This window comes from Mchenga conophoros, linkage group LG14 (assembly GCF_057382185.1).
Source record: "Mchenga conophoros isolate Kocher_MC1m ecotype Shallow Benthic linkage group LG14, M_conophoros_male_GT1.1, whole genome shotgun sequence".
In the NCBI taxonomy this organism is placed as follows: Eukaryota; Metazoa; Chordata; class Actinopteri; order Cichliformes; family Cichlidae; genus Mchenga; species Mchenga conophoros.
In genome coordinates, this window is record NC_140539.1 from 35789140 (window position 1) to 35804821 (window position 15682).

The 15682-nt window shown below is 43.5% G+C and overlaps 1 protein-coding gene across 1 annotated transcript; it reads right to left on the reverse strand.

Annotated features, from left to right (window-relative positions):
- Positions 1-3819: 3819 nt before the first annotated feature.
- On the reverse strand, positions 3820-15374 carry bbc3 (BCL2 binding component 3). Its single transcript, XM_085244217.1, has 4 exons — positions 15023-15374; positions 13455-13848; positions 9340-9545; positions 3820-6377 (listed from the first exon to the last, which is right to left on the reverse strand). Exons 1-4 carry the CDS (start codon positions 15092-15094, stop codon positions 6282-6284), a joined length of 768 nt encoding a protein of 255 aa, XP_085100343.1. The 5' UTR covers positions 15095-15374; the 3' UTR covers positions 3820-6281.
- Between the last annotated feature and the right edge of the window lie 308 nt (positions 15375-15682).

Below are 15682 nucleotides of genomic sequence, written 5' to 3' on the forward strand. Positions count from 1 at the left end.
TATTAGTCTGATTCTGTCAGAACTCAAGACGTGGATATTTCTATCCCTTGACTCACACTTGTTCTTGGCTCCTGCTGCAGAAATGAACATATTTTTAAATTAAGATGGGACCGGATCTATTCACACACGGGGTTCACTGCAAGTTCAACGCAGAACGAGGAGAATGAAAAGAGAACGAGGTTGAGTCCGGGTGCGGAAAAATACCCACGTATGGAGTAACTCCGTGTACTTTTGAGTGGTGTCGTGTTTTTGTCTGATTGAGGGCTATAGAGCACCAAAACAAGCCGACCCTTGTGATGAAACCAGAGGGGCGATTAGGCAGCACGGGTGCTGCTCTTTTCCCGGGATTAGCAAAGCAGATTAATTATGGAAGGTCCCTTTAAGCTCATTCTGCCCCTTTAATTAAACCTAAACTCTTATCTACCAACACACACATTCATTTCACTCTCCGTGCTCTCAGGACTACATGCTGACTCCACTGCACTTTATCTCTTTCTCTCCATCCCCTTCTTCTCTCAGCCTCCTTCTTTCTGTCCTCTCCTCCTCCTCCTCCTTCTTCTTTTTCTTCTTCTCCCCCCACACACACAGTTAAATCCCAGCCCGGTGCTCCTGCTGTGTGGTCACTCTCTCCGTTTCGGCCTCCACTTAGCAGCAAAAACCAAGTGCCTATTGTGGCAGCCAATCACATCCCGAGTTTTACTCTCAGAGCTAAGTGATTGGCTCTTTGTGCTGAGCAGTTTTTAGTGAGGCTATCTAGTTCCAGTGCTGCCTGTTGACTCAGTAACAGACAGTGTGTGTGTGTGTGTGTGTGTGTGTGTGTGTGTGTGTGTGTGTGTGTGTGTGTGTGTGTGTGTGTGTGTGTGTGTGTGGGCTCAGCAGCAGGTCTGTCTCTGATAAAGTTGTGTCTTTTGTGGATTATGTAAAATGTATCAAGACTCCAACTAACAGTCATTTCTAATTCTAGTTGATCGCCCAAATATTTTTTCTTTATCCATTTAGTCTCATAAATTCGTAAAACATGTCCTGATGTTCCACAGGTCGGCTTAACAACCTTAAAATATCTTGATTTAACAGAAAAATGTGCTACGTCATAAGATTCACGGAAATATAAAGAACTATGCTTAAATCAATAATTAGGAGTGTCATAAACATTGTTTCAGTCATCGTGGCTTCCAGTGTTAGTGTGGCTGAACAGTGTAAAGGCTCACCAGAACTCTTTTAGCAGTTAATTGCATGTCTTTGGACTGTGGGAGGAAGCTGGAGTGCACGCAGGGAACAAACAAACAAACTGAACAGTGGATCTGAAGCCAACAGCCCTAATGTAGCACCTACCACATGAGCTATCCCAGTCCAGGTGAATGCAGCCTGGACAGGCCGCCAGCCAATCACAAGGGCTAACATACAGAGAGCCAGGAGAGGCTCCAGCGCCCAGAAATCAGATGGATGTGTTGTCTCTTATTTTATTTTTCCTTTGTCTTTAAATATGACTTAAATAATGGTTAAATAAAATAAGGTTTCTATAAATAAAATGGCTTTTATTTTTCTCATGCACTGAGTTTACACACTGTTCTTTAACTAAAGCTAGCCTGTTACATCAACAGTGCACTGCTAAGAGGAAGTCTAAAGAAAAATTGCACTCTATTACATCTTTAAAAAATGAATCAACCACACAGCAAACAATCCTAAAACTGTTAACTGATGAAGTAAATTTAATATCAATATCTCAGAGTAAACATTAAATGACAGAGGAGTCACACATGGCCTCTTTAGAAGCCCCCAAACATGTGCCTGCGTACGTATTTCAGTCCTGATCTGGTGTCAGATTGTTGCATTGATAATCGCTGTAAACACTTGTGGTGTGTCTGTGAGCAGCGAGGGTCTCGACCTCATGTCTGCTAATCTGCTCCAGATGTCCACCACCCGCTGTCACGCAGAGCCACAGAGCACCAACATCTGTAAACATCTGATGAACAACATCCTAAAACGGTGCTGCTGTCCTCGCCTGTATCACCAGAGTGATGTCATCCCACAAATCAAAATGAAACTACAAGCTTCCAGCTGGGCTTCCTGCTAATATTAGTGCGACGCTGGTTATTTAAACGGATTTATTATTAGCTTTAAATGTATTTTCTTACATTACATCACCACGAGAGAGAATTAAGTGAGCATCTGCCAACGTACACACCTCGGCACCCTTTATGTATTAGCTTTAAGCTAATAAGCCTGCAGACAGTCTTTATCTTTAGACCTTAAAGGCAGTATGAAATCATTGTAAGGTGATAATTAAAGCTGAACAAACAGCAGCTTAATAATCTGTCAGTTGCATGAAAACAGACAAATCCTAAAATCTGGGAACAGATATGAACAAAGTTCTCAAGCCACCCCTCATTTCTTTACATTTTGCCTCCAAGGGGCCAGACTTTCTCCTCAGTCTTAAACTGTTCTTGAATAATAGTTGTTTAGACATTTGGCTGCTTGTTCACTCATTTTCAGTCCAGTCCTTGTACCTGACAATTTCCAGGGGGATGTTGTTTTGTTTGTTAAGCCAATGCACACTAACCAATGAATCATTAAAACATTTTTACAAGAACCAAACTCCAGCGATGAGCCTGTGTTGTGTCTACATGTGACAGTCAACTTCGCAAAGAAATCATTTAAAACTCTTCCCACCCCCAAGCACGGTGGTGCAGTGGTCAACAGGTCCTTCCTGTGGAGAGTTTACATGTTGTCTGCGTGGGTGAGTACTCTGGTTTCCTCCCACAGTATAAAGACATACAGTTAGTGAGGTAGGTTTATCTGGTGGTGTGTATGCCACCTCTCACCCTACGGCAGCTGGGATAGGCTTGAGGCTCAGTGCCAACAGGTCTTCTGGAGTTATGAATCCACATTGCAAATTTTTGATTCAAGTAATTTGGGAGGTCAGGTGAGAGGTACAACAGTGACTGTCTACATGCAGCCAAACCTCTATCAAAACTGATGGAAATATGAATAAAGAAAAGTAGCATCAAATTTGACTGTAAAATCAGATGCAGGATCCTCTGGAAAAGCATCTGATTGGAAACGTAATCATATTTCAGTATGATAGTTATCCCAAACACACTGCCAGGGGAGTAAAAGCATGTGAGGATAGAAGAAAACAGAATGGTCAGCCATTATTTGGCCTCCCCAGAGCCCGGACCTCATCGTTATTATAAAAAGTGTGAGATCATCCTGACAAAGAGCAGAACAAAAGGCAGCCAAAGAGCTTTGAATGTCCTTTAAGAATCCTGGAGACCTATTTCTGCAGAATAATTAAATAAATGTAGAGAAAGATGCCTGGAGAATAAAGAGGGTCATACCAAGTATCGGCTTTCAGGCTTGTTGGAAATGTGCTTTTGTGTTTTTGTCTCATAAACTGTACTTTTGTGCATGTTTGCAGATGTTTCAAAAAAAAAAATCCCTGCACATTATTTCAATTTTCATACTAAAGTATTAAGAAACTACAGGGGGCTAAAGACTTTTGCACAGTACTGCATAAAGAAGTAAACCCTGTGAGTTAGAAGCTCAGGCTTTAGACTCAAGAGAATTTTATGTTTTTACTTTTAGCTCTGGAGCTCCTGGAGTTAAAATCACTTGTGTGAAACAGGTAATGAACTAAAGGCCTGAGGAAAGGTGTAGTATAACACAAATGTGGATTATTTTGAACTGAATCATGCAAAGCTACTCTAGCAGAGTCAAAGAGTAAAAATGTGAAACTAGAAAACAGCATAGGACCTGAAGGACACATCATTCATCCCACTTTCCTGATAAAACTTAGAAATCAAACTCCAAACACGGAAAAATATTTATTCTTATCTTTATTGTATAAAAACAAAAAAAGTACAAAATTCATGTAGAAATTTTACAATAGAAAAAAAGTTGAAAACAGCAAATACAAACTGCATGTGACTGGCCGACCGACACTGAGCTTTGCTGGTAGGAAAGAGGCGAGCGCTAAACCAGGAGAAACATCAGCTACGAGCTCGCAGAGTTCACCGGCCGCTCTGATGACGGCAAACACGGCTAAAAGCACTGCGAGCAAAAGGCCGAACAAATATAAATATACAGGCTGTGAAGGAGAGTCTACGGAGCGAGCGGTTTAACCTCTGCTCAGCTCAGAGTCAGCTGAACTTCTACAGGCTGTGGTATCATTACGACTTTATACACAAAGGCTTTCAAAAGTCTTAAAAACAAGGCCCCGTGCTAAAAACGTAGAAAACGGCCGAGTGAGAGCGGCGTTTCAGACAGGCTGAAAGGCCCCACGTTTCCTGAAATAAAAGGAAAACCGATAAGTGGGCACTTTAATCCAAAGTACGTTACAGTACATCAATCTGCATTCTTGAGCATGTGTAGCACCAGCAGCACTACAGCTGTCGAATAAAAACAGAAATCACACGGTTTTGGAAATAAATTTACAAAGAAAATCGTCACAGACGACTCGGCGTCCGTTTGGTTCGCCCCAGTCGATTCAAGCTGCTAAACACTGAGTATTGCTATGAGCCTGCGACGGCAGATTTCTTCTTCTTTGTGCTTTAAAAGAGGCTAAAGGGAAACTTTTTGGTACCGTTTCTTCCCCATCTCATTTCATATTCACAAATGTGGCTTTCACATGGTTCAGTAATGCTCCTCACGTCTCATTTTTCACATTTGCTTCGTGGCCAAAGACAGCAGAGAACAGAGTGTGAGTGAGGCCGTTTGTAATGCTTTCTAACACAGTACTGCTGAGAGTGTTTCTGCATGAATGAGTGTTTTCACTGTGGGTGATTTCTAAATCAGTCCGTTTTTTTAACTGTTTCAACTCAAGTAGCGCTTAAATTAAAGTTTTTGATCAGGAATGTGTGAAAAAAAAACAAAAACAATAACATAAAAAACCCCAAACAAAAACCATGCTACAGCTAGGCTACTTTTCAAAATAAATTATGCTCTTAATACGAGCAATCGACCCCCCCCCCCCCGCTTTTTAAACTACAATGAAAATAATCCCACAACCAGAGGGCTCACCTGACAAACATCATCGAATACTTTCCAACAATCATAAAGATCCAAATCATATATTTCTCTTTTGCTGATATCTTCCCAAATCCACTGGATTTAAATTCAGACTCTACAGTTACAACATAAAAAACAAAACATCTTCCAACTCTCCATCCAAACCTTTGGATTGGGATAAGTTTCATCTTCCAAAAGAATATTTACAGTTGATCAAGTAACTATGAACACTGTCAACACAGGCGGGCGAGCGAGTGAAGCTGGAACGTTTGAATGTAATGTGAACGCTCGAATCCAGTGACTGCAAACAAGCCACTCCAACATTAAGTGTGTTTTATTCACTCTGTGTGTGTGTGTGTGGGGGGGGGGGCTGATTGTCCTGGTGTTGGAGATTAGACCTCAACAGAGCGCCAAGCAGAAAGGCACATTGTACACTGACATGAAGCAGATTGAGAGAAAGGTTCGGTCTGTGCTTCGCTCCGTTTTGTTTTTCCCTGCGATGCAACCACAGCGCCCAGTTTTCACAGTTTATAAGAAGAGGGACACAGGTTGCACGATAAAGACACAACGGCAACACGCACACATCAGACGAGGGTCAAATCGTGCCTTTGACAGTCCTGTAATGCTGAACACCGCAGCAGAAAAACACAATTTTTTATATATTCAGAGGGAAGAGCTGGAGAGATGCAGTCTATTGAAACTGAAATGATTTTGCATCCTCCAGCTGATATTAAAATCAAAAGATTTACCATCCTAATTTTAAATATCATTTCTGTACTTTAACCCTGGAAGAGCATCACAAATCCCAAACTCTGACAGCACGGGGTTGGAATTAGGGCTAAGGCTCAGAGGTTCACATACCTCATACACTTCTAGTGGCTTTAAACTTTTCTAAGGACCTCACAGCTTCTGTTTGACCCACATCTTCCATGTGTGCACACACACATACACTCCGACTCACACGAGCTGAGTCACACCTGCTACATAAAGAGCTGAGCCCCGAGACACGACATTGAGAAAAAATAATAATAACAATTTTACAAAATATACAGGTCAGTCCATCAGCAGCGGTCCGTACCAGCAGACGGGCTGACTGACAGGCAGTCAGACGGACAGGCAGGATCCAGTTTCCACAGGAAGCAGCCCGATCCAGCTGCCGCTTTCATCTTCCCAACGCCTCTTTTGTTCAACGGATGTTTTATGTCGCACCTCCAGGTGTGAGTGACGATGAAGAGCAGCAGCCAGTCCGGGTTGTCTTGTTCGCTACAGCAAGTCTATGTGAGCCTGTAGAGAGTGCTGAGAGTCTGGGTGATGAAGCTGAGGAGGCCTCGGCAGACGTCTCTGAAGTCGTGCCAGTGAGGGCCGCCGTGCTGGAGGGAGAAGGAAAAGACCAAATGAAGTCCAAATAAGATTCAACAACATTTCATTATTCAACAACTGACCTTTTTAGATGCTAAAAATGCGCATGCATTGACAAAATGACCCCGAAACAGCTCATAGAAGACACTTAATCACATGGCTGCAGCTTCATGCAAGTCAATGTTGTCTCCAGATGCCCTTGTTGACACACGGAGGAGCAGCAGCAACAACAAAGTGATTGAAACTATATAAACGATGTCAGCTGATCATTTATGAACTTTCAGAGATGCTACATTGGTTGAAGATTATGAAGAAAACTGTGCAGACACCTCTCTGAATGAAGAGAACGTTTATATACCAGAATCATGTTTAACCTCGATTTACTCAAATCATATCAGCTGCAAACATCTGCCCAGTTATTTAATCCCATTTTTAACTTCTTAGGTGCAAAGGTTAACTCAGGCTCAGTGGATGCTGCTCAGAAACCGCTTATCCTGCAGAGGTAGCCCCGTCGTGACATGGCAAGTACTCGTGAAGCTGTAATCGCCTAATCTGACAAAGTCACCGTGTTATTGGACACAAATGTCACATGATTGAACATAAATGTGCCATTGTCTTACTCCTAGGAAGAGAAGTAACCAGAAAAGACACATACGTCAACCCCACTGTGACAAAGAATAACATCTACTAAAGGAAAAATCTTCCTGCTGTGACAAAACAAATTTCCCACGTGTGGGACTAATAAAGGTTATCTTATCTTATCTTATCTTGAATGGACAAAAAAAAAAATATAGATGCATTTAGATGTTTCCATGTTGAGCTATGAAAGGTGCCTTTTCCTGCTTTTTGATTTGTTTTTCATGTTTTTAAAATATTAATAAATATATGCTTCTGAAACAAGAAGTGGCCAGAAAGAGATAAATGGAGAGAAAGACTAATAATGAGGAGCGCTGAGCCCGAACACGAGGAAAACAAGAGTGTTCCTGTGTGGAGGACGATGAACCTCTGTGGCTGTGGTTGTGGTTACACCTCCCTATATGCTTTCTTTGCAACCTCCATCCCTCCTTCCTCCCTTTCCTCATTGCTTTTGTTTCAAAGTGCTCGTTCAGAAAAACTGACTAGATCATAAACAACACGCACAGTTTCCTCAGTTTCCCCCAGAGACTGAAGTATCTCTCTCAGTGTGAAGACAGAGCGGCAGACAGTTACACGAGAAGCAAACCCTGAAACCTGCTGCACTTGTCTGCAAGGAGGAGTACGCGGGGAGGCGGGTGGGTGGCTACATCCTCATAAAGTGAGCAACTCATGTCTGAGTGCGAGCCAGGAGGAGGTGACGTCATCTTTGTTTGTGTGCAAAAGGCGGGATGGTGAGGGAGTGAGAGGGGAGAGGAGGTGGGAGGGAGGAGGAGGGGAGGGGGGGGAGGTCACTGCCGACTCCTCACGCGATGTAGAGCACAGAGGCAGGGCGGGGCCGGAGAGGGAGCGAGATAAAGAAATAACAATCAAAAGAAACAGACAGTAAAGGGAGGAGAACGCTGTCATTCAGACAAAAGGAAGAAAAAAAAGGATTAAAGAGCTCCATGTGTGACCTAATTTCTGAATGAAAGGAGCGAAAGAAGAAAGAGCTAGATGATGCAAATTCTGGAGAAACCTCAGGATTGCTGCTATTGCAGGTCTTAGTTTCTTACCTGCAGCTGAAAAAAACAAATACTAGACACAAGGCCTTTATTGTGCTTTTATTCTTCATTTATAACTAACTTGGGGCTCTTATTGTGAAAATCTGACATAATTATGACCATTCCGAGGGTTTGATATCTACAAGGGACTTGTAATTTGAAAAATCCAGCAGAATTAAAGCATCCTAATAACTTCCCATATATAACTGAAGGCTTTTATTTTGAAAACAACAACAGTTTAACAAAATAATGGATTTTATTTTGAAAATATGAAATACCTGATCTTTCTCATTACTTTCTTCAACTAACAGTGGCTTTTATTTTGAAAAAATTGCATATTTTAAAGCACATTGTAACGTGTAATGTAATGTGTAATGTGTATGTGTTAGTCCCCGTAGGGAAATTACTCCTCTGCATTAAACCCATTCACCCAGTGAAGCAGTGGGCAGCGCCCGGCGTACCTCAGGGTAGCCATTCAGTGGAGTTGAACCCCCAACCTTCCGATCATGGTGCAACCACTCTACCTACTGAGCTATCCCTGCCCCCCTAACTTCAACTAACAGTGGCATTTAGTGCACACATAAAGCAACTTCTTATGGAGCAGCTGTTGCCTAGGCTACCATCTAACGTACCTGCCACACCCTCATGTATCAACAGTATCCTTTGCTACAACTGCTTCCCTCGCCTCACTCGCTTCAGGGTGAGAAAAGTTTAACTATGGCCTCGCAGCATTCATTATTTTACACCTGCTCCCTTGTAGTTGCTGAAACTCCGTCACTACAGAGTCTTTGGGCACCAGGTTGCTCTAAGTCACTTCCTGTGTGGATGCTCCTTCATGGCAAAAATGTATTGAAACAACTAAGGGCTTTTACTTTTAAAATCTGACATGATCTGCTAACAGCGACTAACTTTGGGTCCTTCCCTGCTGCCCAGATAGAAAACAGATAACTAATGAACAGGAGCAAACAATGAATAAAAGATGGAGATAGGAGCGCACACAGTTGTAATTGATCCACTCGTTCGCACTCACAAATATCGATCTCTCTTCGCTCTCATGCACACGTGCAATTACTCATTGAACTCACATCCACTTATAAACCTGATAACAATGAAAGAGCAGGGCGGGGGAAAGAATCAATGTAACTGCGCTGCTTTCAAGGACTAGAAAGCACTTCGCACTTACGTCACCATCAACTCCACACTGAAAAAAAACCCCATTGCAGTCGCCAAAACAGCTCAGCGACTTTAGGGTTAAAGGTTAAAACTGAGCCCAGTTATTTCCCGTCACCCTCCTTACCGCTCTGCGGAGGAGCGTGACGTTCAGCTCATCTCCAATTGTCCTCAGCTGGTTCGCCACCCTCCTGATCTCCTGCTCCTGCACTGCTTCTCCCCCAGGAGCTCTGCGGCGAGGCGAAGCCCAGGATGGCCGCTCATTTCGGGGCAACATGTTAGACTGAGGTCGCAGCCGGCTGGAGGGCTGCTGGAGCTCCTGTCTGCTCGAGTCTGCAGAAGAAAAGAAAACTGCATATAAGAATTTATTTTTACCTTCCCCATGAACTCCATCTGCCTCTCAAGTGAGAAGAAATGTTCACGTGTGAACGGCCAGAAGCTCCTGCAGAGTTTCTGATTATCATCAATTGATTGTCAACAAGCAGCATACATTAATGGCCTCCTTGTGCAGACAGGTTAAGTCAGAGGGGATGTGTGCCCACACAGACACTGAACTCCTCCACAGAGGAAAACCGGATTAAAAATTACATACAGGGGAATCATAATAATTTAAATTTTATGCATTTCAGTGGGAAAAGAGGCCGAGGAGGTGGATTTTCTTGACCTCCGAGAGTAAATCAGGCTAAAAAGAAATGTTTCGTTTTCTCACACAGACCGACAAACATACAAATTTCTTAAGGAGGAGGCTGATGGAGTGACTTATCTTCCTCTTCATGGAACTTGGGAGAGTAATCTCTTAATCTGCTTAATAAGTCTGGCATAGAGAGCTTTTGTGTGTTTGTTGTGTTTACAGAATGATTTTTGTTTTGTTTTCTTGGACAAGCAGATACCTGAGCCTCCAGTCTGATTCCTCCGTCGTGACAATCCAAACTAAAATCAGACCTGAATCTGTTTGAGATATTATGACTTTAAGAAAACTCGATATATATCATCTTATTCTTTTCATTTACATATCTGTACTTACTTTGTGCATTTTGGTTTAAGTGTTTCTTAAATCCTTTTTCATAGTGTGGAAAGCATCGTAACCGGATAAATACTTTAACTACCTCAGTCTTTTAATTTTGATGCAGATGAACTAATTAAAAGTTAATCATCTGCTGGCTTCGATTTTAGATTTCAGCCTCTTTAATTTGAATAACTCGTCTCTAAAAGCTGAACAGATGCCCTCTGTGACCTCCCTACGGCACACCTTTGGTTCCCCGGCTTGTTTTCTACTTTGTCCAATCACACAGCTTCTTTGAAACAACCCTGTCACCGGCACAACGCCGAGCGCCAGTGGCGCCCCCGGCAACCGCAGCATCCACTTTGCTAGGAGGATTATAACTTATCCTTTAAAGATGCAGGTGACTAGACAGAGAGAGACGGAGTGAGACGGCGAGAGAGAGAGAGAGAGAGGAAGAGAGAAAAGAGAGAGCGGCGAGGAGAAAAAAAAAAAAAAAAAAAACACAAACAGGAAAACCCTGGCTTGTTGCCAAGGTAACTCTGAGGCAGCACTCCTGGAGACATCTGCGTGTGATTGGAAGACAGCACAGGGGGCTGAGCTGTGATAGGATGACCTAGAGGAAAGGGGGCGGGTTTCTAGATGAACCTGTCCGTCTGATAGGCTGACGGGGTGACAAGGTGACAGAGAGACCCCCTTGACCAGTTAAGTGTGGGAGCCACTAGAGACAGAAGGGGTGGGTGAGGTGAAGAGGGGGTGGCATTAAAAACCTCAGACTAAACCTAAAGACACACCGACGGGGGAGGCAGAAGGCTTAATGGTGAGCTGGATAACTCTACCTACTTTAGTTCTGTTATTAATATTTCACTAATATCTATAAACTTGGGATGCAACAAGCCTCCAAAACCACCATTTCTAATGATCTTTAAGCAGTACAGCACTCATCAGGCTAATATGGCCATAACGTTATGGGAGGATGTCCCGTGACATGATACCGTGGACGTCTGTAATGCAGTGTCTTTACTTTTATAACACCCATATAAGAAACAGATACCTGCAGATGAACCGAAACAGAGAAGAGCAAAACAGGGAACTGGGAACTATCTAGTTTACTGAATTTCCGCTGACTGCGCTGGAAGCTCTGAAACATTGTTTCCTTAACAAATACACAACCTAAGCAAATGCGCTGCACACGAGCCCGCGAATGACGTGACCGCAAAGGAGCGCATTGTACGGCAAAGCAAACTATCTCACCTTGATGACTCGCTGCGAGCTTTGGAGCAATTAACTAATGAGTAAACCATTTTAAGACTCGCGGCCACAAACTTTCCTAGACATCACCTGAAAGCATAAAAATCTGGCACATTGTCCGGTCTTTAACCTGTCAGCTTCCTGGTAAAAGATAAAGAAAAAAAATCTGTGTAATGTTTGATTGCGGTGATGTGTGAATAGCAGCTATTCAGGTGTCTCTCTCACCTAAAGTACTTCCTGCAGCGACAGAACATTTGAAGCGGACTACTTCCTGCTGTAAAGCATCCTGACCAGGAATCATCCAACGTTCATGTGTGAAAACAGTCTGACCCTCTGGTTTATTAAATAATTGGCTGACTGATGGTGGCTCAATAATTATTACAGCTTTACGACTAATTGATTAACTCGGTTTCTGTGCAGATAGCTGAATAATCAACTTACCCACTCACTGAATAACAAATCCACTTGCCCATTAACTGGCTTAGTGATTGACTCATAAGCCTGCTTAGCAAACTTTTAATCTGATAAACCGACTTTTGTAAAGCTGTTTTTTTAAAATAATAATAAAAAAAAACCTAACTGAATAAATCCCTGCAGCTTTGACTCTTTGGCCTCATTTCCTGCTGGTGACACACTGACAGGCTGACCTGACTCTGTGCTGCCGGGCTGAGCCTCTCATGAGGAGGAAACTGCAGATTGTTTCTTTATTGCAGGCGGGGACATGTCTCAACATGCCTGCATGCACAGCTGAACTACAGCTGAGAGAGGAGGAGGAGGAGGATGGTAAGATATTTGTTTACATTGCTACAGCCCTGTCACAACAGCATGGGTTAAAGTCAAACCTGCTGAGCCACTTCTGCAACCTCACCTGAATTCACCTTTCTGATAAATTTTCCTCCAGGATACAGACTCTTGGGCTTACTTCACCTGATTCCTGAATCGCCCGGAGAGGTAATTTTCTTTCTGAAGCGGAGGGCTGAATGTCTTAAACAGCCTCAGGCACAAATCAACATCTTATCACAGACACCTTATTCAGAGCGACAGCAGCACAATGAGCTTTCAGAGCCCTTTTTACTAATATTACAAAGTGGCAGCGACTCTAATGTCCCCTGGAATGAATCCGGCCTTGCGCCATAAACTCTGAGCAGTTTGAGGCGTCTGTGGCGCCTTGGGCAGCTTCTTGAAAGATCAGCATAAAGGCCAGCTGGCCTCAAGGTCACTCTGCCAAAGAGGGACCACATGTTGATCCCTGCGACAGCTGGAGCACATCTCATCTCTACCCTCCACCTGTCCCCACTCATCAGCGCTGCCCAAACGAACTCATGTCAAGTAAATAAAGCCACGGCTCCAGTAAACACATAACCAACCGATACTCTCCTGCTAACTGATAACGCTGGTGTTTACTTAAGGGTGGGGGTCTGGAAGGCAAACACTTGCGTGTGGTTGTGGCTGAGTCACATCTGATCACAACCGCTACTGCTCGTTGTGTATACATGCAGCTTGCTTCCTGCTGCAGCGGCTTTTAAAATCAGATTTGCTAAGGCTCACCTGACCAGCCGAGACAAACTGAGACAGATTCTGACATTTTGATCTGTTACACTGTAAGACAGAGACTTTTTCTTTTCTGGAATATGTTAAAAACTACCACAAATTAAAAGAAATAAAGCTTCAATTAAAGCTGCAAGTGTACTGCACAAGACAAAGTTTAGCTTCCCTGAGTTGTTGAACAAGAGTTGTTGTATTTGTGCTATATCCCTGACAGAATGTGCCCCACATGGCTTCACACAAACATACTATGTTCCACATTTACTCTGTTGGAATCACTCTGGCTGTGGCTGAAAGGGTAATGATTAACACCGCACTCGGGCTTGGTGTTACATTAACCTTCTTTTCTGCCAGCCTGTCAAAACAAGTAGAACTACCCCACGTAGTTTTAATATTACACCATGCTACAACTCACTGTGTGCAAAACTGTAAATATTCAATATTACCTGAACGCTCTCCTGAGACGTCACCGGGTGCAGGTGCACCTCTGCACCTCAAATCCCTCCGGTTGGGAGGCGATGCTGCGGGTAACTGCTGGTGAACTCGGGGGTCGTCGTTGTCGTCTGGGTGGGAGTACGACAGCGGGTACGACACATAGAGAGCCTGCATGGGCTGCAGGTGATGGTGGTGATGGTGATAGTGGTGGATGTGTATGGCACCAGTGCTGGTCCCGGAGGAGGAGGGGGTGGTGGTCGTACTATTGAGCATCCCAGGCCAGGTGTGGAGGGGGCAAGGCAGCTCCACTCGGCAGGTGTTGTGACACGGAAGAGAGGAGTTTCCTCCAGCAGGGGTTTCTCCAGCGCTCTGTATGGTCTGTGCTCTGGCCATATCAGTTGTAGCCTAATTAAGGAAGACAGAAGTTTTAAAATTTTGTGTTAATTTTCAATTCAGTTGTGTTTTTACAGTTTAAAGTTTTAGTTCTGTTTTTATTGGTTTCAGCGTTGGTTTTGGTTTTTGTTATGGCTGCCATTCATCAGAAAGTATAACACACACCCCAGTCTCCATAAACACAGGCACTAAAGCTTAACTCAAAATTAAGACCTCTCCTATATATAGATTTTTTATTATTTTGCCCATTTTTATAAATATCCAAAGTTATTTTAGTTTTCATTGTTTTAAAAGGTTTTTACTGGTTTTTAGAGGTTACGTTGTTTTTAAAGGTGCAAATATACAAGACTGTGTAAATTAATTTATTATAACAACTAAAAATACGTCAGACAATAATCATTTTAGTTTGTTGAGCGCACAGAGGCAGCTGGACGGTGTAAAAACAAGTAAACTGAAGATTTAAAAAAAATAAAATAAAAAACCACAGATCTATTTTTGGCGCCTCTGATTTTTCCTCCGGTATATTCTGCTGTAGGCCGCTAGGAGGCACCAGCGGCTCCATTTTCGGAGCACGAGACCTGTGTTTGTAAACAAATCCGTGCCGCCCGTGCACGAGGAAGCGCGCTCGCGAACTCACACAGCGAAGAACAGGGACGCGCGCGCTGATTTAACGGCGGAACACTTCGATGTTCGCTGTCACCGAGCAGAAAGCGGGGCACGAACAAAACTCAACAAAACCGTTTATTTAATATTTTGTCGCCACAAATGCACCCAATGTTGTTCATTTCCGGACACAGAGTCAACACTGACAATTTAAAAATAAAATCCACGAGAGGAAAAAAACACAGAAACAAAAAAAACAGCGTTGACTTTACGAACCTGTCCGCACTACCGCGAAACAAAATTAGCTTATATTTATGTTTTTACCGCCACGTTGTTAGCTTTTCGTGCTCTGACATGTCGGGGCTTGTCTCTGTCAGAGCAACGCGAACATCAGCTCACTGCACAAGAAAATAAAACTCTGTGTAAAAATGCACTGTTTGAGTATAAAATCTGAAAGGAGCATGAAGTAAACGGGCTCGTTCAGGTGAAGTCTAAAGCGCACTCCTGATCCCCACAGCTGGGCAGATGATGCAACTTTGCGCTGCCAACTTCTGCAGAGAGAAATCCGGCGGAAAGCGCTTACTTGGTGGAGGTTTTCTGAAGATCCGCGGCGAGGCTGTCTGCAGGTCTGAACCTGACGGTAACAGGTGGCCATAAGACGGAATAAAAGCTGCCGAAAGAAACCGTGGATGCGCCGGTGAGAAGGCTCCGGAGATGTTTAAAGTCCGCCCGGAGGAAGCCGTGTCACTCCATCCCAGGTGTCCCGCTGTGAATGGAGTCGGTGAATTTTTTTAAATCTCTTTTTGTCTCGGGTTACGTCGTCAAAACAATAATATTGATGAAGATGAGGTGTAGCGGGACTACGTTCTGCCTGGCTTGCTGTCTGTCAGGGTTTTCCGTCTGAGCTGGTCCGTCTCGGCGTTTAAAACGCGATCGGTCAAACATCCGGTCTAGCCTTTCACAATAAACTCCACACAATACAACCAAAATAAACACATCTTTCTCTTTCGGCTTCTCCTGTCAGGGAGCTTACTTCCATCTCTGCATGTCTTCCTTCACTTCATCTTCAACATCTTTTGTCCAATATATCCACCATCCCTCCTCTGCAATTGTCTAAACCATCTCAGACACACAATATATCTGCTTTCCTTTTCCCAATCATAGTCCCTACATTTAATATCCCCCCTCTCACCTGTATAGTCCCAATCACCGCCTCCAAACACACACCTTCCCTCTTGGACAC

What these genes read in the sequence shown, in the direction of transcription:
- bbc3 (XM_085244217.1), bottom strand. Translation starts at nt 15,094, where the DNA reads ATGGCCACCTGTTACCGTCAGGTTCAGACCTGCAGACAGCCTCGCCGC. An exon ending in CTTCAGAAAACCTCCACCAA is followed by an intron (nt 13,849 to 15,022) that starts GTAAGCGCTTTC and finishes TTCCTTAATTAG; the next exon opens with GCTACAACTGATATGGCCAG. An exon ending in CGTCTCAGGAGAGCGTTCAG is followed by an intron (nt 9,546 to 13,454) that starts GTAATATTGAAT and finishes TTTCTTCTGCAG; the next exon opens with ACTCGAGCAGACAGGAGCTC.